Consider the following 22,911-nt stretch of genomic DNA (forward strand, 5'->3'; position numbering starts at 1 on the left):
CAGATTATTTTTTCACTTTTGGCCAGATGGCGTGCAACGATAGGTGAAATTTAGTGCTTCGGGACCAGATGGCATGCTATGATAGGTTGAAGTCGATACACAAGCGCGTCGCAGTGTATCACCCCTCCGTTCTCCTTCCCCAAAAGCCCAATTCCATCGATTTGGCATCACTTCGCTCTCTACCTTCAGTCTCAGAGCAGCTTCCGATCACTTCCCTCTCTCCCTTCGAAACAATCAGTAAGTCCCTCTCTCTCTCTCTCTCTCTCTCTCTCTCTCTCTTAGTTCAATCAATTCAATTCCACGATCTGTATACTTATAAATTCTGAATTGATACACTTATAAGTTCTTGATTTAATATCAAATTTTCTTTTCAAAAAACAATTTCTTCTTTTGTTTGGCGATGAATTCTAATAAATTTTCTGTATTTTGGGTAGGTTTATAAACCCATTTAGCTCCTTCATGTCGCTTCCAAATGAAGAAAATGATATGTCCTCTTCTCCCGATGCTCAGGTATTTCCCCTTTTACATTCAAAGCAACACCCTTTTGTTTCTTTTTGCATTTGGGTTTTGGCGGTATTGGACCAGGAAGAAGTTGAGGGATTTTGAACTTTTGGTTTGAATCTGTATGAAAAATGGGTTGGAAAATTTTTGTGGGTTTTGAGTTGTTATGTGTTCAAATGCATTGAGATGGAGATGTGGGTTAGGCCGGTTGGTTACGATATTGTGCCTCCCCTTTGCAGCCTAGTTCGTATCCTCGTCCTCGTAAATTAGAGTAGTTTAGAGTAGTGTCTTGTCAATAGAAAAATGAAGATAAAAATAATGCAATGAGATGCATTTTGTCCATGTGTAGATGATTTCACAGTTATCCGTTCTTGACCTTTTGGAAGAACAAATTACTAGCTCTATTGATTCTAATGGCCAAGTGATTCTGTACTACTAAGATGTAGATATCTTGCTTTGGTTTGGTGATCACATCTTTTCGAGAAAGAGAAAATGCCCATGATACAAGGGTTGTCTTCTACCGTTTACCAAATTCTTTGTCAAGATGAGCAAATTGATGGAACTAAAGATATGAGTTTGATTATCATAGTGGAAGAAACTGGTGGATTTTACGTTTTCAATGAATGTTTAGGGACGGGATGTTCGAAGGCCAATCCCTCTGGTTTTTCTTTTTGTTGGCGAATGTTCTAATGTAGGCAACGCCTAGAATAAAGATGATTAATGTAACCTCAAAACTTAACATTTGAAAGATTTCATGTGTGCATGTAGAAATCGGTTGACAATATAATTTCCTAATTTGATGGCTTGTGGTTGCAGTTTTCATCTCATGTTTTTGGGGACCTCCTCGATTCAATTATTGTTGATGTTGCATCTGAGTGTCATCGAATAGCAAAATTGGGTCTTGATCGTAATTTTGAAGAAGAGGAAGAAGAACTAAGGCTTTCAGCCCAAGCACGGGTGAGGGTAGCTGATCCTAGTAATAGTGGTGAAGCAAATGGCAAGTACGTGGTTGACATATTTGGGCAGAATCATCCTTCTGTAGCCAGTGAAGTGTTTGAGTGCATGAATTGTGGTCGGTCTATCGTGGCTGGGAGGTTTGCTCCTCATCTGGAGAAGTGTATGGGAAAGGTAATTATCTGTCATCTTTTCATGTAGTAGACATTCACCCAGTTTTTATTTGTGAAGTCCTTAAACGAGAGACTAATAGATATTGTGATTTGTTGCTCCACCACAGGGTAGAAAGGCTCGCCTCAAGGTGACAAGAAGTAGCACGGCTGCACAGATTCGGAATTCACGGGGAAACCCTGCATCTACGTACTCCACATATTCAAATTCCAACAGCACAAACCGGTTATCAAATGGAGCATCCGCTGTTGCTGGTGAGGAGTACTCGAATGGTGCATTGGAAGAGCCATGAAACATTTTGAGCACTGGTGAGCTCCCCAAGTTACTTGGATGCAATGGATCTTGCATACTTGCTTAGGTCGTGATGTTTGTGGAAATTGAAGCCAAATTTTGAATAGCAGTCTGTTGGTTTAGTCCACTTTCCACTGTGATATAATATGACCGGAGGAATTATGTGATGACATTCGTTTTCCAGTACGAAGAAGAGCGCCGTGTATATAACATTCTTGATCGTACCTTGAATGATAATTCTGAATCTCATACAAGCTGATTTTGTTTCTGAATTCTAATTGTTTGCTGAACTTATATTACATATATAAGAAAACCCAATCCAAGCTTTGTTAATTACGATGGCTAAAGTCTGTTGCAGTCTTCGTAATGGGATTCAAAACATCAAAATTTGAAACATTTCGTGTGTGAATTCAAAAGTCAGTTGACAATGTTTCATACTTCCGTTCTTTGCTGGCTGCTTGTTGCATCTTTCGGCTTCCATTGTTGTTGATGTTGCATCTGAGTGTCACCCAATGTCATATAGGTTTGATGTTGCATCTGAGTATCACCCAATGTCATATAGGTTGAAAATCAGAGTACGTGACGAACAAACTAACCATATGAACAAACCGAGGAACAAACAAATATCAAATGAATATAATTTTATTAACCGAAAATAAAGAATGACGCCTACAAATCACGGAGGATTACATTGTGGTGACTTACTATTCTAGAGCTACAAAGTATCATATATATATATATATATAGAAAACTAACCTAACCCTAATAGGAAAGGAAATGAAACTCTGTTATTAGGGGCAAGCCCCAAAAAAGCAAACATTAAAATAAACCTAAATACTAATATTTTCCAACAATATACACATATACATAAATCCTATCGAGATATCATTTTCAGAATATATATTGCTCATCATCGTCCATTTGATTCGTTGATCTCAGAGAAGATTGTCACAGATATATGTTGTTTGGATTCATTGGTAGCACAACTTTGCTTCGTACTACTGGTTTTGTCACCCCAGTCATTGGTAAGGGCAACTCCATTGTCACCCTTACTTCCAATGCTCGTTTGATGAAGCTGTAGTGCAAACTCAAGGCCTTTCACAACATCATTCATCGACGGTCGTTCGATTCCTTTATCATGTAAGCAACTTATAGCAATCTCAACGAACTTGTTCAAGCACTCGACTTCAATCTGACCCTTCACATTTGGGTCAATGATTTGGTCAAGTATCCCGTCTCCATGACAATTCTTGGCCCACTCAGCAAGGCTGATTTGCCTACTCTCTACCGTATGCAGCAGAGCTGGCCTTGCACACAATACCTCCCACAGAACAACTCCAAATGAGTACACATCAGACTTCTCAGTCAGCTGTTGACGTCGGAAGTATTCTGGGTCTAGATAACCGAAGCTACCTTTCACCACCGTGCTGATGTGCGTTTTGGACGTGTTGATCGTGCCCATTTTTGACAACCCGAAATCTGAAACCTTGGCGACCATTTTCTCATCCAATAAAATATTTGTGCTCTTAACATCACGGTGAATAATGGAGCCATTGGCACCACTGTGAAGGTAGTGCAATCCTCGCGCTGCGCCAATACAAATTTGGAGTCGTTGTTCCCAAGGAAGAGGTTTAAGGTTACCAGTGCGATACAGATGGTCACTGAAAGTGCCGCGTGCCATGTAATCGTAAACCAAGATCATCTCGCCATTATCGGAGCAGTAACCAATGAGTGAAACCAAATGGCGGTGGCGAAGTTGGGAAAGCAGCTTGATTTCCGTCTTGAACTCACGGGCCCCCTGTGATGATTTCGGTTTCAACCGTTTGATAGCAACAGGAGTGACACCACCATTAATGCACCCTTTGTACACATTGCCAAACCCGCCAACACCAATAACGAAAGTATCGTTGAAGTTTTGGGTGGCAGCTTTAATCTCAACCAGTGGAAAGTAACGACACAGATAAGGCGGTAAAGGTGATCCCAGGGTCTCTGTTGACTTTGTCTTCCGATGGTTGGAGCCGGAGGACTCGACTTTTCCTCGTGGCAGGAAAATCTCTAGGAGGGGAGGCAAAATAATCATTAGGATAGAAGAAAGAAAAAGTATGCCAAGAACTACACTAAGGACAAGGAGCACTGTTCTTGATTGCGGCAATTCTCGGGAAGCATTGGATACGGTGACGGCTAGCTTCATGCCTGCCTGGCAATGGTTGCTAAAATTGCAAATGTAGTAGTGGTCGCCTGCGGAGGTGAGTGTGATGTTTGCTGGGCTTGTTGTGAGGGATGAGCCAATTCGTTCTTCTTCGTTGCATGAGTGGAATGATGCCCTCGTTACTTGGACAACGTTGTGTACACCGGTGACGAAGTTGAAAACTGGCATGGAGAGTTATTGAAATTTTGTGAGTACAAAAAAATTAGGTTATTTAGTTTTAAACTTTACTAATATAATATGGCCAATTTTTACTTTTAACTTAATTAATGAGGTATATTTATTCGGGAAAATACTTGTCTCCTTCCTATTGGGAAATGATAAATATATTTTCATCATACAAACATCATAGTTAAACTGATTATTGGCTTTATCACTTGTCTCTTCGCACACGCTTGCCAATGTGACAATTAGTTTTATTGTTTTATTTTTTTATTTTACTTATTTAGATATTATTTTTTAAAAATATTTTTTAAATAAATATATATAGATAATCTAAAGAGCATCTTGCAAAAAGTTTGGGTATTATGAAGTTTAAAGGGTACTTTTAAAATTTTTGTAATTTTTTTGTTTTATTTTCCTTTGCATCTAAAGTTTGTTAAAAATATTTAAACAACTTTTAGGGTTGCACGTTATTCAATTTATCATATTTTTAGTCAGAAAATCGAGAGTTTCCCTCAAACTTCTAGAGTTCCATTATTCTTTCAAGAGAGACCGCTTGTAATCCCTTCTATCTACAACGTACGTTGTTCCATTACATATATAAAAAAAATTTGGGTAATGTTAGGGTGATTAAATTTGTAGAAAATTTTTTAGAAACTAAATGACATGAAAGTTGATGATTAATATACTATTTAAGCATTGATAAATGTGCTCATTTCTATTAATGACACATCATTTAGTTTGTAAATTTTGTCTCCAAATTTAATCTCTCTAGCATAACCTGAATTTTTTTTATTTTTTTTATCACTTCTATCTACAGCTTTCGGATTTGAAACTATTAAAATAATTTATGAGAGATAGAGGTTTGTTTCAAACCCAGGACGAATAAGTAGAAACCCAACACCTTGTTACTAGGATATTAGACCACAAGCGTCTAGAAGAATTATAATGAGTAAATAGAGCAACGTGTTTATAGCATATAATGAGAAAAATCACAATATGATATATATATATATATATATATATATATATATATATATTGTTCATGAATTCTAAATTATAATACGAGTGAAATAGCATGAGTGCAAAATCTTACCAAGTGTATCACCCACCGTGAAGTTGTTAGTAGCAGCCCAATTTACATATTCTTGTGCCCCAGATACTGGAATAGTCCAACCCATGTTATCTCCCACCATATGCACTTTCTGTGTTGCCACACTTTGCACAAACATTGCCACAAATACACCAAAAATAACAACCATATTGCTCTCCATTTCTCTCTGCCGATGATCAGTCCGTTTTATGATGCATGACCTTATCTCCAACTTTACCAAATTGTATTGTTTATACGTACATCAATATATAGCAAGGATACCTGAATTGGAACGCGGTTTTCATCAAAAGTCAAGAGTGTAAAAGAGTGATGAAAGACTTGATGGAGTCTTGGACACGGTAGCCTTGACCTACATCTGGAACGCTTTGCTTATATGTGGGACGCTTGGTCATCTTAACTTTGTTGAAGAAATTTTTCAATGTGGCCAGAGTACCGGGTGACACACCACATGTTATTATACAAGTAAATGGACACTTGAAATTCGAACCTAAGACCTTTCACTTTCAAATAAAGAGGAATACCACCAGATCGTAGTACTGGGTGACATCCCTCGTTTATGTTAGATATGAAAATGAAAATTCTTTAAGAACTTTATAATACTGAATTAGTTTTTGAAAATATGCTAGTCACTTTTCATGTTTTAGTCCAACGTATATTGATTACCAACTAATTGAATTTTGAAAATTCCATGATTTTGACACTTTTGAAAATTCAACAATTTTAAAGCCGTCAGTCACACATATACAATATAAAATAAATTCATACGAGATTCAAAAAATATTTCGTAATGCACCACGAACTCGTAATCACTTGAACGTATCTCATACCATTAGATGATTTGCCAAAGTACTAAGGAGAATTTTTCAATATTTACATATATTATATGTTATATAATAAATATGCACTTATTTATATGATATATAATAAATGAAGGCTTTATTAACCATGTAAATGCCAAGTGGCACAATCTTAGTTAAAACATGTGCTTTGATTATAGACCATTAGATTCTAGCTAGATTGGATGATTGTTGACCATTGGAAAATAGTTAGTTAGAAGATTACTTAGCATGTAATGAAGGTTTTATCCCTCTAATACAAATAGTGAATGGATTATATTTACAATGTAATGAAGGTTTTATCCCTCTAATACAAAAGCATCTTTACAATTCTTTCTCTAAAACTCTGTGTGTCCTTTTCTGCTTCCTTGTAACAACTGTTATGATGGTATTGAGCCGGTTCATTCTTTTTGGGGGCGCGGTGCTGATCGGAGCAAGCCAGTGCTGATTCAAAACGGATTTTCACTTGATTGTTGGTTCTTTTTCTCGAAGTTTCAACAATGGCGGTGCTGTTTGGATCTTGACGATACTTGTGAAATCAGGTTTTTTCTTTCGACTCTCAAGGTGATTGATTGTTCTTGAGACTAAAATTGAGGCACGAAGCGATTCCGATTTATGTCGTTATTGGAAAAATGTTGAATCTCCTGGAAAATCGTTGAGGCATGAAGCCATATATGTTTCTTGGATACTGAATCTGATTCTAATATTGTTGTAGCACAAAGCTTACTGTTTTTTTCAAAATCTTGATTTGTTGAAAAGGATTATGGCCCGAAGCTCCTATTTCTTTCCAGAAAACACAAATTAGGGCACAAAGCTCTCTGATATGTATGAATTTGGTCTTATTGACACGAATTCTATTATTTGCTGGGTGAAAGATATCTTTGCTAAGTGGTCCTTTCAATTTCAATCTGTCCTAGAAGGATATAATCTTTTTGACTACTTTGATGGTACCAATATTTGTCCACCTAAGTATGTAGTGTCTTTAGAGAGTAGAGTAACAAAGGAAATAACAGTAGCACATTGTAAGTGGATGAAGACTGATAAGGCATTACTGAGTCTTCTGATTGCAACACTTGGTGATGAGGCAAATGAATATGTAGTAGGCAGCAAGACAGCTCATGAGGCTTGTACACAACTTACTGACATGTATGCTACTATGTCAAGGGCAAGGATAAATCATCTCAAGACTGAGCTACACACAATCAAGAAAGGAGCTGATTCAATAAAGAAATATTTACTGAGGCTTAAACATTTGATGGATCAATTACATGCTGCAGGAGAAAATATTTCAGAGAATGATTTGATTGTTGCCGCCTTCGCTGGTTTACCATCTGAGTATAACATGATAAGAACTGTGATTGTGGTAAGAGAGTCACCTATAACTTTGAAGGAATTTTGTGCACAACTACTGAGTGCAGAAAGAACAACAGAAGAATATTAAACTACAATGCAGTTTCCAATGACAGGCATGTTTTCTCAGGATGAATCTTCTGCTAGTGGAGCTCAGAAACAGTTTTACCAAAGGGAGTCGTCTGCAACAAGTGCTAACATACCATTTTATCAAAGAGAGGATTCATACGGTTATAGTTCCAATTCTCAAACCTATAATGGTGTTGGATTTGTGGGGCAATATCAAAGGAACTCTGGCAATGGCAATGGTGGAAATGAATCTAATGGGGGAAACTTTTCTCAGCATCAACAATTTCAAGGTCCAAGAAATAACAATGGTTACAGTGGCCCTAGATTCGATCAAAGACAGAGGTTTAATTGAGGAGGCAATTCTGGAGGTTTTACAAACAGAAGTGGTGGTTTTTTTCTGGCTTTTCTAATAATCACAAGGGCAGTTCAAACTGGAATTCTTGGATGGAACTAATGGACAGAAATCTAACATTATACCAAAGTGTCAAATTTGTTGCAAGAGGGGCCACACTGCTCCCAATGGCTACTACAGAAACGAACAAACTTCTTCCAATGCTCATGTTCCTAAGTGCCAGATTTGTGGCAAACGTGGACACACTGCCCTTAATTGCTTCCATAGGAGTAATTACTCATTCTAGGGAGCTTAACCCCACTCAATCTATCAATGTTATGACTGCTCAATCCACAACTACTTGTAATCTTAATCAATCTTGGATCATGGACACTAAAGCAACTCATCACATGACTGGAAATATTGAAAACATGACCATGATTGCACCATTTGAAGGAGATCAGAAAATCATAGTTGGTAGTGGTGAATGCCTACTAGTGAAGAATATGGGTTCATCTTCTATCAAAACATCTTATAAACCTTTGAATCTTTATACTATTTTACGTGTACCTGAGTTAGCTGCAAGTCTTATCTCTGTCTATACCTTATGCAAAGATAATAATTGTTAAGTTATTCTTGATGACTTTGTATTTTGGGTGCAGGACAAGGCAACAAAGACAATACTCATGAGAGGAAAGAGTAATGGGGGTCTATATCATATTCCAAAGCAGCTTTTCTTTAAGTCTAATAAGCTATTGCAGTCTACTCCGAAGGCCTTTCTTAGGTAGTTAGTCAAAGCATCATTGTGGCATCATCGGTTAGGGCATCCAACCAATGAGATTTTTCATAGTATGTTGTCTCAATATCAGATTACTTACACTAGGGATATAAATAAGCATGTATGTAGTTTCTGGCTTCAAGGGAAAATGTCTAGACAAGTGTTTGAGTCTTGAACTTTGGGGCCTGTACAACCTTTTGAGAGAATTAGTACTACTTTATAGGGTCCATCTTCTGTTGTATCTGTGGAAGGCTACAAGTACCATGTCAGTTTTATAGATGATTGTACCAAATTCACTTAGATTTTTCCATTAATACGCAAATCTCAAGTCTTTTAAGTGTTTCAATCTTTCTATGCCTTTATTTAGACTCATTTTCAAGCAGTTGTAAAGTTATTTCAATCTGATGGTGGTGGTGAATAAATGAGTTTTTAAGAAATTGATGAGTTCTAAAGGAATTGTTCATTTGATTTCCTATCCATACACCTAAACAGAATGGTACTGCTGAACGAAAACATAGGCATCTATTAGAAACTGCGGTGACACTACTACAAAACTATTTATTAGTGTCGCTATGATAATCGACAAGAAACATATATTATTGTTGGATTTTAAGCAAAATTCGACAGAAAATGGATGCAGTGGCGGATATAATAAGTGACAGAATTGCCAGCGTCAGGAAATGAATTTTTCGACAAAAAATACTCTAAAATCGACAGAGAATATATTAATAATGAATAAATAAGAGTATTTTTATCGGTTAAAACCGACAGAAAATACTAAATCCGACAGAACTTGTATCGGATATAACCGATAGAGAATTTATTAATAAGAATAAATAAAAGTATTCTTGTCGGATAAAACCGACAGAAAATATATTAATAATAAAAAAAATATAAACCACTTTCTGCACTTTTCATATCCCCTGCATTCATTGCATTTTCCATATTCAACCTATGTTTCAAATTCTTCCTCTCTGATGACAACATGTTTGACAGGGGAAGAATTTGTATGGGCACACCAAAACTGTCATGATTACTAGAATTCAAACTAATAGATTTCCTCGTCGGAGCGAAGAGAAGGAGAAGGAAATGAGGAAACACACACCTAAAGGAACTAACACCTACAAATTTATACACAACAAAAATTTACTAACCATATATTTGCATTTTATAAGCATCAGCTCCTGTATAGCCCATCGGCTTCACTAAGGGAACTAACACCTACAAATTTATACACAACAAAAATTTACTACCCATGTAAAATCACCAAGAAATAAACCTTATATTTACCTCACGATTCACGGCAAAAATTGGGCAGTGTCGACCGATCATATCATGCCACTCGGTTTTCATCTAAAACCACGAAATTGCACAAAACCCATTAAAAAGTAAACAGAACCCATTAAATTTGAACAAAACCCATTAAAATTGAGTCGAAATTGAATAAATATTTTAGAGAGAGTACGGACAGAGTGATAAAGGCCCATCTTGCTCATGGGGACGATGTCAATCGACAGATATGTAAGGCAGCATGGAGAAAGAAATAAACAGAGGGAGCAGTAAGAGTGAGAACCTCGACCCCCTTCCACTTCCCGCCATCTTGTAATTTCTATCGCTCTAAAACTTTCACTCGATCTTCTGAAGTTGGAGACTGGAGATTGCAGGTGATGCAGTCGACGGGCAGAAATGTGAAGGAATTATTACGTCGGGTTTGGAGTTTGGAGAAAAGGGGGAAATAAGGAGGAAAGGAGAAGTCACCGTCGCAAGGAAGAGATAGAGGGATTTTATTCCGAAAAATTTTATTACTATTGGTTAAAACTGATAAAAATATTTTTTTAAATATAAATTGATAAATTTTTTTTATTATTGTCAGTTATAATTGACAGAAAAAATATGACGGTAAAAATCCCCCTAAAATTCCCTCCCAAAATTTTGTTACGATTTTAAAAAATAAAATAATAATTGTTTGGTTTAACAAATAAATAAATAATATGTATTTAAATAGAATATGTTTTAAAAAATTAAATAAATAATTGTTTGGTTTAATAGATAATAACCCATGTAAAATATGCAATAAAGAAACAAAAAGATAATTGTACAATGAAAATGTCATCACACAACCTAATTATTTTCTAATCAATACTTGAAAAACATAATAAAAATTTAGCACAAATTACTTTTCTCACTTAAAAATTTAGGCAAATTTAATGGAGATATGCATTCTGCAAAGCTAGTTTCAATGATCTAACCGTCAAACTTGTTTGTAGATACTATAAGATCGCATAAGTAAAAAATCACAAAAAAAATAAAAATAAAAAAACATTTAGAGATTAGGTAACAAAAATTTTCGACGGTTATAAACGAAAAATCACAATTTAACGATTATTTTTACTCTGATTTTGATACTTTTTTACAGCTACACTCATCAACCCTATAAGAATGCATTGAATGAATTCGATCTTCAATTTAAAATATTTACACTAGTGGATACCACAAAATCTTATTTTATACTTGATGGAAGTATAATATTAACTCTAAGAGTTTGTTTAATCTACCGTTTTGACACGATATGCATTCTATGAAACTTTTTTCAACGATCCAACCGTCAAATTTATTTGTATACACTCCGAGATTACATACGTAAAAAATCGTAAAAAAACAAGCATTCAGAAATTACGTAATGGAACAAAAGTTTTCGCCGGTTATAAATGAAAAATCATAATTTAACAGTTATTTTAGCTCCGATTTTAATGATTTTTTTACAGACACTCCTTGACCTTATAAGAATGCAACGAATAAATTTGATCTTCAATTTAAAATATTTACATTACTGAATACCACAAAATCTTATTTTATACTTAATGGAAATATAACATTTAACTCTTAAGTATTTATTTAATCTACCATTTTGACTCGATACGCATTCTATGAAACTTTTTTCAATGATCTAACCGTCAAACTTGTTTGTACACACCTTGAGATCGCATACGTAAAAAATCAGAAAAAACAATCATTTAGAGATTAGGTAACATAACAAAAGTTTTCAACGGTTATAAACGAAAAATTACAAATTAACGGTTATTTTTGCTCCAATTTTGATGATTTTTTACTTTATTCATGTCGATTATATCCGACAAGGCCATGAGTGAATTTTTTTTTTAAAACCATGTGTTTATTTATTTATAATCAATATAACATTTTAAAATAATAAAATAGTCAATTTCTGTCGGTTATAACTGCCAGAATACTAAAATAATAACAGCTAGATGTGTCTGATACCGATTACATCGCATCTAGATGTGAAAATGTAAAACCTTATCTCTAAACAGAAAATTTAATTTTTTTTTATATTTTTAATTTTTAAGCTATCTGTAATCTTAATGTAGAAGCTGATACTTTAATTTTTTTTTTTATATATATTTTTTTAATTATCTATTATCTTAATCTAGACCATGAGAGTTGTACAAACTGTAATTTTTCCGATTTAATGAGTAATAAAGTAAAATTATACGAAGGATTTACATAGAAACAGATTTTGGAGACTTGTATACTTTTAGGTTTGGATTACATATTGAAAAGGAGATTGAAAAGAAAATAACTTGTGAAAATGCGGTTATTTAAGAAAAATTCAAGAAAAATATTTTATACTTTACATATCAAATTGTGTATGATCTCCAATTCGATATGTCTCAATGTTGTTTAATTTATATGATGTATGAAAAATATATCAAGATCGGCAACATTGATCTTGGGTTTGTATGGTAGCTTAGGAAATTGGAAGGTTTGGGATGTAAATAAGAAATGGTCAGGGAGGAGAAGCCAATCAAGAACAAAAAGAAAAAAGCGAAAACTGTGTATGATTATCGTTTGAAGGGAAATGACGAAAAGGACTAGAGGTCCTGTAGATTAGTATCCCACACGTCCATGAGTGAAAAAAAAATATATATTTAAACCTATTGTTTATTTATTTATTTTTAATCAATATAACATTTTAAAATAATAAAATAGTCAATTTAAGTCGGTTATAACCGTCAGAATACTAAAATAATAACTGCCAGAAACTAAAATAATAAAATAGTCAATTTCTGTTGGTTATAACCTTCACCATTAACTTAAAAACCGACGGAATATGTTAAAAAAAAAAAAAGAATTCAAAAATATTGGTGGTTATAATAATATTATGGTGGTTGCATCCAACACTAAATATCTGCCAGAAATTTATGTCGGATATAACCGACAGGATTTCATTGTTTTCCGACACTAACTGAATGATGTGTCGAATATCTTTTATCCGACATAATGACTTAATAAACCACCACTATCGTTCGACACCTAAAGCTAAATTGTAGTAGTGTGACTTTACTTACAACTGCCAAGTTACCACATAATTTTTGGTACCATGCTTGTGCACATGCTGTTTTTCTGATTAATAGGATGCCATGTAAGTCTCTAGGCACGCAATCTCCATTTTTCAAGTTGTTTAAGGTTCCACCAGTGCTTCGTTCACTGAAAGTGTTTGGAACTTCAGTTTATCCTGATCTTAGACCTACAATTCCTCCAAGTTGGATGCTCGCACAGATCAATGTGTGTTTCTAGGCTATGATCTCGGGTATAAAGGTGTCATATGTTACCGTTGAGCTAAAAAAATGTTGATTATTTCAAGACATGTTATTCATGATGAGTAGACTTTTCCATTTCATCAAGGCAGTGGTACATCTGTTATTCCAGAAACTGTTGGCACATCTGCTAGATATCATCCAATTCTAGTTCCATATGTGTTGCCATCTTCAATTGGAAGGTCTCAATCAGTGTCATTACCGCGATTCTCTTTCGTGAAAATTCATGACATTGCAAATTACTTACCATTCGTGCATGAATAAGAAGACACTGTTTCTTCTTGTAATCTGAAGCATTCAGCGTGCATCGATGCATTTTCTGTATGTGTTCTATGTAATCTTAATTTAGCCCAGAAGTCAACGGAAAATGTTTGCTGCACAATGTTCCACTCTGGTTTAAGCATTTTTGAGTTCCAGAAAATGCTTAGATCACAGATACATGTAGCAGGAGCACAAAAAACCGAAACAAAGTTCTTCGATATGAAGAGCTGCTTTTTTTTCCTCGAGGCAAAGTTTTGAAAGAAGTTTTCGATATCAATCATTTCACCAACTCAAAGGAGGCAGATGAATTTAGCGAAATAATACCAGAAAACATGAATGAAAATAGAAAGATATTTAGGTGGGTGATTGACAATTCAGACCATATAAATACACAGATATATAAGCCTACTTTAGACAAGCTGTAGGGGTTAAAGAGACATTTTACAGTGATACCGATATGGAAGGCTCTCATCACAACCACATCCCAGATTACATGTTAGCCATTCAAAGCCCAGACACCAAATCTCCTATGCAAAGTTCTCTGAGTACAACATAAATGATATCCGCACGCCATTTTTCTCCTTTTGCACATTTTTGTTCATTTCTACACGCTTATTCTAGTTCGATATATTCATTTCAAAGGTTAGAAATAAACAAGCGCGTGCAACAGGAAAAAAAAAGGTTGGTTGAAACCGCAATGTTATGAACTAGAGTTTCTTGTAACTTCACTACTGCACCTCCTCAATGGCAACTCTGTTGAGCTTGCAACATGTTCATCTGCCCTCCTTTTCATAAACCATGATGAAAAACAACTACACGGCTTCTGAACGACGTTGGAGTCTTCATTGAGCGAAGATCACGGATGACGATTCTTCGCTCGCTGGAGACAGGGAAACACAAAAAGGCAGAAAATGAAGGCAGCAAACAGAAGAATCACAACCACGATCATGACCTCTCCATGCAAGGCGCAGTGCCTGCCGAGCAAGGTGCGGATCACGTCTTGGTCTTGTGGAGAAGAAGGCGTAGGAGCCATGGAAGGTGCCCATGCTGCTGCTTCTGTCACCATCCTCAGGACCTCATCTCTGAATTTCTAATCTCTCTTGCTTGCTAAGTTATTGCGACTACACAGTAGTATTGGTGGTTTATTTTTTATGCCTGTCAGTCACGAAATGATTTGGAGCCGTCACGTGGAGAAATTTTTTAGTGAGTCGAGAACACAACTCGGTACATCAAATTTCATAATATAAAGACTTAAATGTTAAATCTATTGATCAATTTGGTGCCCGTGTTTCTAATTTGGCCAAATTGGTCATCGTGTTTATCTCTATTGACCAATCATAGACAATCAGTTAAATAACCGTTAAAATTGAGACGAAAATGTAATTTCACTGTAAATCCATTAAATGCACGCGAGATCAGATGATTGACGACGAGACTTCAAAATATTTTTGCAACAGATAGTCTTGTGGACATCTTGCAAATCAACTACATGATAATTTTTAAGATTACTATTTTCATAGAAAGTAAACAAAGATTTTGAAAGATTAGTGAAGACGAAGTTGACGGGGTTGATGGCATTACATTTTTGGCCAAATTAAAAACATAGGGATCAAATTGACTGGATGTATGAAACACATGGACTATTTCCTAATACAAGTGGTTAGAAATTTCTTTTTTCAAATATCCAATCACGTGGTCATGTTGTGTATGCTACTTCTTTTGTTGTGTATGTTCCTGATTCACATGTAATAAGAAAATGTTTGATAATGTTACAATCACACAAAATAATATTTTCTTCTTCTAAATACAACAAAACATTACCCTAAAAGGTAAATTAAGACTTATAACAAATCAACTATAATAACTTTGTGTTGAATTCGCGATATGCGAAAGTTCAACTCCTACTTAATAAAGAATATTATTATACTGTAATAAAAAACAATATGAGTGGCTTCTTTTTGGTTGGAAGTGTGAAGTGTACAACTGCATATAAGAACAAAGTCGTAGATTGGTAAAAATGTCTGTTTAACATTTTTGGGGTGTGACAAGTGACAACCATCCAAGGATGTTATGGGTTAATCCAAATCTTCTTTTTTGTGTTGGATTTTATGGGTTAGTGGGTTAGTTGGGGTTTACTTTGCGGATTCAATTGGCTCAGAGCATCCCTAGCGTGGGGTTTTGCTCGGGGGAAGGGGTCCAAAACAATGGCCCGAGGGCCGGTGGCGTCGCTCCAGCGTGGGGGAGGCCGAAGGCAGGGGGAGGCCCGTGAGGGATTGCCAGGCCTTGAGCCCGAGGTGGGGGTGACGCAAGGCTGACGCCAGGGTGGCATCAGCGCATTATTTAATTTTTTTTGTGTCAGGCGCGTGCACCCCACCCGCGCGTGGGGGCGCGTCGCCGACACAAAAAAAATTTAAAAAAGCAAGTGTCAGTTACCGTTGGGAAGCCACGTGGCTTCCCACGGTGCGTTAGATCTTAACGGTCACTTAATGCGGACCGTTAGATCTCAACGGTAAAAAGAAAAAAAAAAGTCAGATTTAATATCCATCGTTCGATCTGAGATCAACGGTGGATATTAAAATTCTTTATAAATTAAAAAATAAATGAAAAAATAGTTTTAAAAATCTGAAAAGTTACCGTTGTGACACGTGGCACAATCTGGAGTGTTGGAATTCAAATTTTTTTATATCCAACGGCAGAGATTAATTAATTGAATAAAAATTTAAAAAAAAATCAAAAAAATTCAAAAAAATTCAAAAAAATATCTGAAAAATCTGAAAAAAATTGTAAAAAAAATTGTTTTTACTTTTCTATAAATACCTTCTCATTATCATCTACCTTACACAACAATTTCATATTTTCTCAACTACTTTCAATCACATTCCTTTCTTTGTCTCAAAGTTTGAATCCATTTTTTTTCAACAAAATGACCACTGGTGCAGGTACGAATTGGTCGCTTATTGAAGATGTTGCGTTGTGTACTAGTTGGGTTGAAGTTACTCATAGTTCGCTTACGGGTAATGAGATGCAGTTGCGAGAAATGTGGAGTCTTATTCATACCAATTTTCTTGAGAAAATTGGTGGGAAAAGAACCAAAGAATCGATGTCCAGTCGTTGGAAATTACTTAGCCAATCGTTTAGTACATGGAGAGACGCTTTGGCACAAGCTAGTAGTAATATTCGAAGTGGGGAAAATTACTCGGATCAGGTAACAATATATTATTTATTTGATACCCAAATTTACATTATAATTATTTGTTTGTATTATTTATTTGTTACATACTTACATTATAATTATTTGTTTGTATTATTTATTTGTTACGTACAAAATTTATTATTTATTGTTACTTATTTGTTACATTATAATTATGTTGTTTGTATTATTTATTTATTTGTTTGTTTGTATTATTTATTTACTAAACTTGGAACTCTAGCCCCATGTTATGATTAACATGACATATATATATATATATATATATATATATATATATATATATATATATTTGCTAGTTACTTATTTTCATTATTTACTAAACTTGAAGCCTTCTTACTTATTTTCATTATATTTGTTACTTATATATATATATATGTATATATTTGCTAGTTACTTATTTTCATTATTTACTAAACTTGAAGCCTTCTTACTTATTTTCATTATATTTGTTACTTATATATATGTATATATTTGCTAGTTACTTATTTTCATTATAATTATTTATTTGTTACTTATTTTCATTATTTACTAAACTTGAAGCCTTCTTACTTATTTTCATTATGTAGGAACTTCAAGTACAAGCTTGGTACGCTGCCAAAACCAAAAGCAAAAATAAATCATTCAACCGGTGGGAATGTTGGAATATTGTCAAAGATTGTCCTAAATTTAGAGTTGTGCTAGTCGGTCCAGAAGTGCACATGAACAACACCCCTCTACACTCTACACCCGATCATGTTCATGAAGATGATGCAGAAGAAGTGCCCGAAACGCCCCTCCCTGAACGCGCGTCGGGTTCGACCCGTTTTCCAATTAGGCCTCAAGGTAAGAAGGCTTCAAAGAGAAAAGGGAGTGCTTCCAAGAATGATTATGCAAAGTTCATGGAAGAACTTACTCGCCAAGGTGAATTGACTTTGGCGAGGGACCTGACGAAAGATGAGGCTGATAAGGCTAGAGAGGCATCAAAACAAGCAGCTGTTGAGAGAGAATTTTATGCTAATGAGAGAGAAAGAGAGCTACTTAGGCAAGAAAGGGAACATGTTAGAGAAGAAAGACGGGCTCAACAAGATCGTGAGATTATGAACATGTCTTTAGAAGGGAAGTCTCCAAATTCTAAATTTTTTTGGAAGTCAGAGAAAGCAGACGTTGTGCGATGGAGGCGTGCAAGAGAAGCAATCCAAGGTGGTTCTAGCACCGCAAGAGAAGATCATCCTAGCACCACAAATTGGTTAAGTGATGATGAATAGAGTACTTTTTGTAATCGGAGCCCATAATTTTCCAATCACTTTGGGTTGTAATTTATTATTTATTGTTTGTATTATTTATGTTGTTTCCAATTTCTTGAATATTTATTCAATTTAATTTGGTAAGTTATTTATTAAAAGTCCATTGTTTAAATTAAAAGTCCTTGTATATTAAGAATTACATAAACATAAACATAAAAATAAAAAAATTACATATACTAAGAATTACATAAACATAAACATAAAAAAAATACATAAACATACTAAGAAGTACATATACTAAGAATTACATAAACATAAACATAAAAAAATTACATAAACATACCAAATAATAAAACACACCAAATAAAATAACATAAACATACCAAATTAAAAAAAACACACTAAATGAACTTAATTATCTTCAGCTTGTTTCAATGCCCACTGGTGCTCTATCAAGTCAATTTGTCGGGCATTGTGCATGTCTGGCATTTGAAATGCACTATATCGTTGAATGAGCCTTTCATTGTAACGTCCATCCCTTTATAATGGCTCATGTTGCACGGGCTCATCGGTGGCGTCATGAGCACAATATATACGTGTTCTTGAATTGTTCATCGGGTCTGGCTCATATTCATCAACAGCTTCATAATCGTACTCATCTTCCACAATCATGTTGTGAAGAATGATGCACGTCATCATGATGGATCGAAGCGACTCTACATCAAACAATCTGGCAGCACCCCTGACGATCGCCCAGCGAGCTTGGAGGATACCGAAACAACGCTCTACATCCTTCCTGCACCCCTCTTGACAGCTTGCAAAGTGTTTTTCCTTTGCACTCCGCGGACGTGGCACTGTTTTGACAAAGGTTGACCAGCGCGGGTAGATGCCGTCAGCTAGGTAGTATGGCCCGTCGTACATATGTCCGTTGACCTCATACGTAACTTTTGGTGCCTTTCCTTGCAGGTCATCGTTGAACACTAGGGATTGGGCAAGGACGTTGATGTCATTTTGAGCTCCCGGGACCCCGAAAAAGGCGTGCCAAATCCATGTATCAAAAGATGCCACCGCCTCCAGAATGATACTTTTTGCTCCTTTTCTGTCCCCGTAAGCGCCTTGCCATGCACTTGGACAGTTTTTCCACGTCCAGTGCATACAATCAATGCTTTCAATCATCCCAGGAAAGCCACGCATCTCCGCCTTCTTCAACAGCCGCTCCAAGTCCATGTGTGTAGGTTTGCGGAGGTACTCAGCGGTGTAGATAGATTCGATTGCTCCGCAAAACCTCATCAGGGACTCAAGAATGGTTGATTGCCCCATCCTCGTTATCTCATCCACTTGGTCTGCAGATGCTCCATATGCAAGCATCCGCAAGGCAGCAGTAATTTTTTGCTCAGGCAGTAGACCCATAGCACCAAAAGCATCTTTTTTTTGCACAAAATAAGAATCATGGTTGCAAACAGCAATCATGATTTTGTTGAACAAATGTCGTTCCATTCTAAAACGACGTCTAAAGTACGTATCAGGGAATGCACTATTAGGAACAAAATAATCATCCAAGAGTTCCATACCTCGTCGTTGCCTGCTTCTATCAAGGTTTCCGGAACGGCTAGGCCTGCAGATCTGAGCCGCATCTTGGATGACTCGACGGGAATGTGAGGCTCTGCCCCTTCTTACTTCGTCATTTCTCATTTGACGCTCCTCATCCTCTTCCCTCTCATTTCTTACCCCCTGGTGATTGAAGATTGCTTCAGATTCGTTAAACAATTCTTCCTCTTCCTGATTGTATTCCCACATCATCCTTGAGGAAGAAGAAGAAGACATTAAAAGAAATAAACAGAAATTATGAATAATGATAAAGATCTTGAGAATTTTGGTGTGAGATTTGTGAGGATGGATGGTGGATTATATAGAGGATTCAGAAAGGATTAGGTTCTGCATAATGCCACGTGGCATGCCGTCATTCGTTACAAATCTGATGGAAATCTATCCTCAAAGATTGTGAACAGATTATGACACGTGGCATGCCGTCATTCGTTAAAAATCTGATGGAAATCTATCCTCAAAGATTGTGAACCGATTATGACACGTGGCGCGACGTGATTGGTTAATAATCTTATCAGAAATCCATCACCAATAATTGTATTATTTTGTATTATTTAATAATACTTCGGATAATGACACGTGGCGCAACGAGAACGATTAAAAATCTTATCCGATATTACAATTAAAATTATTTTGTATTATTTTATAAAAAAAAAAATATTAATATTTTATTGCCTATTGCCAGGGCTATTGAAGTGTAACGGTGGAGATGCAAATTCTATTGCCAGGACTACTTACTGTTCATTAAGGGCAGTTACTGTTCATTAGGTGGATTGAATAGTGTATTGCCAGGGGGAGGGCTCCAACGCTGGAGTTGCTCTAAGAATCACATCTGATGATCGCAATTAAGAAGTAGATAGCATTATTCTTGTGGAATATGGCAAACGAGTATCCAATGTAATTATGAATCTGTTTCGGGTGTGAAATTTAGTTCTACGAGACCAGATGGCATCCTATGATAGGTTGAAGTCAATAACACAAACAAGCGCGTGGCAGTGTATCACTCTCCGTTTTCCGTTCTCAGAATCCCAATTCCATCAATTTAGCATCGCTTCGCTCTCTACCTTCAGTCTCAGAGTAGCTACCGATCACTTCCCTCTCCTTTCGAAACAATCAGTAAGTCCCTCTCTTCCCTCTCACTCACTCTCTCTCTCTCTCTCTCTCTCTCTCTCTCTCTCTCTCTCTCTCTTAGTTCAATAAATTCAATTCCACGATCTGTATACTTATAAATTCTGAACTGATACACTTATAAATTCTTGATTTAATATCAAATTTGCTTTTCAAAAAACAATTTCTTCTTTTGTTTGGCGATGAATTCTAATAAATTTTCTGTATTTTGGGTAGGTTTATAAACCCATTTAGCTCCTTCATGTCGCTTCCAAATGAAGAAAATGATATGTCCTCTTCTCCCGATGCTCAGGTATTTCCCCTTTTACATTCAAAGCAACACCCTTTTGTTCCTTTTTGCATTTGGGTTTTGCGGTTTCGGATCCGGAAGAAGTTGAGGGATTTTGAACTTTTGGTTTGAATCTGTATGAAAAATGGGTTGGAAAATTTTTGTGGGTTTTGAGTTGTTATGTGTTTAAATGCATTGAAATGGAGATGTGAGTTAGGCCGGTTGGTTATGACATTTTGCCTCCCCTTTGTAGCATAGTTCGTATCCTCGTCCTCGTAAATTGGAGTGGTTTAGAGTAGTGTTTTGTCAATAGAAGAATGAAGATAAAAATAATGCAATGAGATGCATTTTGTCCATTTGTAGATGATTTCACAGTTATCTGTTCTTGACCTTTTGGAAGAACAAATCGCTAGCTCTAATGATTTTAATGGCTAAGTGGTTCTGTACTAGTAAGTTGTAGATATCTTGCTTTGGTTTGATGATCACATCTTTTCGAGAAAGAGAAAATGCCCATGATACAAGGGTTGTCTTCGGCCATTTACCAAATTCTTTGTCAAGATGAGCAAATTGACGGAACTAAAGATATGAGTTTGATTATCATAGTGGAAGAAACTGGTGGATTTTACGTTTTCAATGAATGTTTAGGTACGGGATGTTCGAAGGCCAATCCCTCTGGTATAATCATAAATTTCTACTTCAGAGCAGTATAGGATTTTTCTTTTTGTTTGTGAATGTTCTAGTGTAGGCAATGCCTAGAATGAAGATGATTGATGTTAACCGTGTGTGCATGTAGAAATCGGTTGACAATATAATTTCCTAATTTGATGGCTTGTGGTTGCAGCTTTCGTCTCATGTTTTTGGGGACCTCCTCGATTCAATTATTGTTGATGTTGCATCTGAGTGTCATCGAATAGCAAAGTTGGGTCTTGATCGTAATTTTGAAGAAGAGGAAGAAGAACTAAGGCTTTCAGCCCAAGCACGGGTGAGGGTAGCTGATCCTAGTAATAGTGGTGAAGCAAATGGCAAATACGTGGTTGACATATTTGGGCAGAATCACCCTTCTGTAGCCAGTGAAGTGTTTGAGTGCATGAATTGTGGTCGGTCTATCGTGGCTGGGAGGTTTGCTCCTCATCTGGAGAAGTGTATGGGAAAGGTAATTATCTGTCATCTTTTCATGTAGTAGACATTCCCCCAGTTTTTATTTGTGAAGTCCTTAAACGAGAGACTAATAGATATTGTGATATGTTGCTCCACCACAGGGTAGAAAGGCTCGCCTCAAGGTGACAAGAAGTAGCACGGCTGCACAGACTCGGAATTCACGGGGAAACCCTGCATCTACATACTCCGCATATTCAAATTCCAACAGCACAAACCGGTTATCAAATGGAGCATCCGCTGTTGCTGGTGAGGAGTACTCGAATGGCGCATTGGAAGAGCCATGAAACAGTTTAAGCACTGGTGAGCTCCCCAAGTTACTTGGATGCAATGGATCTTGCATACTTGCTTAGGTCGTGATGTTAGTGGAAAGTGAAGCCAAATTTTGAATAGCAGTCTGTTGGTTAGTCCACTGTTACATAATATAACTGCAGAAATTATGTGATGACATCCATTTTTCAGTACGAAGAAGAGTGCCTTGTATATAACATTCTTGATCATATCTTGAATGATAATTCTGAATCTGATAAAAGTTGATTTTGTTTCCAAATTCTAATTGTTTGCTGAACTTATGTTACACATACGAAAACCCAATCCAAGCTTTGTTAACTAAGCCTTGTTAATTATGATGGCTAAAGTCTGTTGTAGTCTTCGTAATGTGATTCAAAACATCAAAATTTG

General features: G+C 36.1%; 3 protein-coding genes across 6 annotated transcripts; 1 reads left to right on the forward strand and 2 right to left on the reverse strand.

Annotated features, from left to right (window-relative positions):
• Positions 1-128: 128 nt before the first annotated feature.
• Positions 129-22,755, forward strand: LOC137715883 (SAGA-associated factor 11-like). 4 transcript variants are annotated; one of them, XM_068455244.1, is made up of 4 exons: positions 129-237; positions 435-510; positions 21,917-22,228; positions 22,335-22,755. In XM_068455244.1, exons 2-4 carry the CDS (start codon positions 460-462, stop codon positions 22,515-22,517), a joined length of 546 nt encoding a protein of 181 aa, XP_068311345.1. In that variant the 5' UTR covers positions 129-237; positions 435-459; the 3' UTR covers positions 22,518-22,755. The 4 variants fall into 4 exon arrangements, with proteins under 4 accessions (XP_068311345.1, XP_068311342.1, XP_068311343.1 ...); XM_068455241.1 differs by lacking the exons at positions 21,917-22,228; positions 22,335-22,755 and adding exons at positions 1,318-1,629; positions 1,736-2,249; XM_068455242.1 differs by lacking the exon at positions 435-510 and adding an exon at positions 21,024-21,099 and having other exon boundaries at positions 178-237.
• Positions 2,754-4,294, reverse strand: LOC137715529 (receptor-like protein kinase FERONIA). Its single transcript, XM_068454881.1, has one exon. It carries the CDS (start codon positions 4,292-4,294, stop codon positions 2,828-2,830), a length of 1,467 nt encoding a protein of 488 aa, XP_068310982.1. The 3' UTR covers positions 2,754-2,827.
• LOC137716503 (protein ALP1-like) lies at positions 18,630-19,669 on the reverse strand (the record flags this gene model as incomplete). The annotated part of the gene is made up of 1 exon (XM_068455960.1): positions 18,630-19,669. A coding segment is annotated over exon 1 (1,014 nt), but the record flags the coding sequence as incomplete, so codon positions are not given.
• Positions 22,756-22,911: the final 156 nt, after the last annotated feature.

This window comes from Pyrus communis, chromosome 14 (genome assembly GCF_963583255.1).
Source record: "Pyrus communis chromosome 14, drPyrComm1.1, whole genome shotgun sequence".
NCBI classification, from domain to species: Eukaryota; Viridiplantae; Streptophyta; class Magnoliopsida; order Rosales; family Rosaceae; genus Pyrus; species Pyrus communis.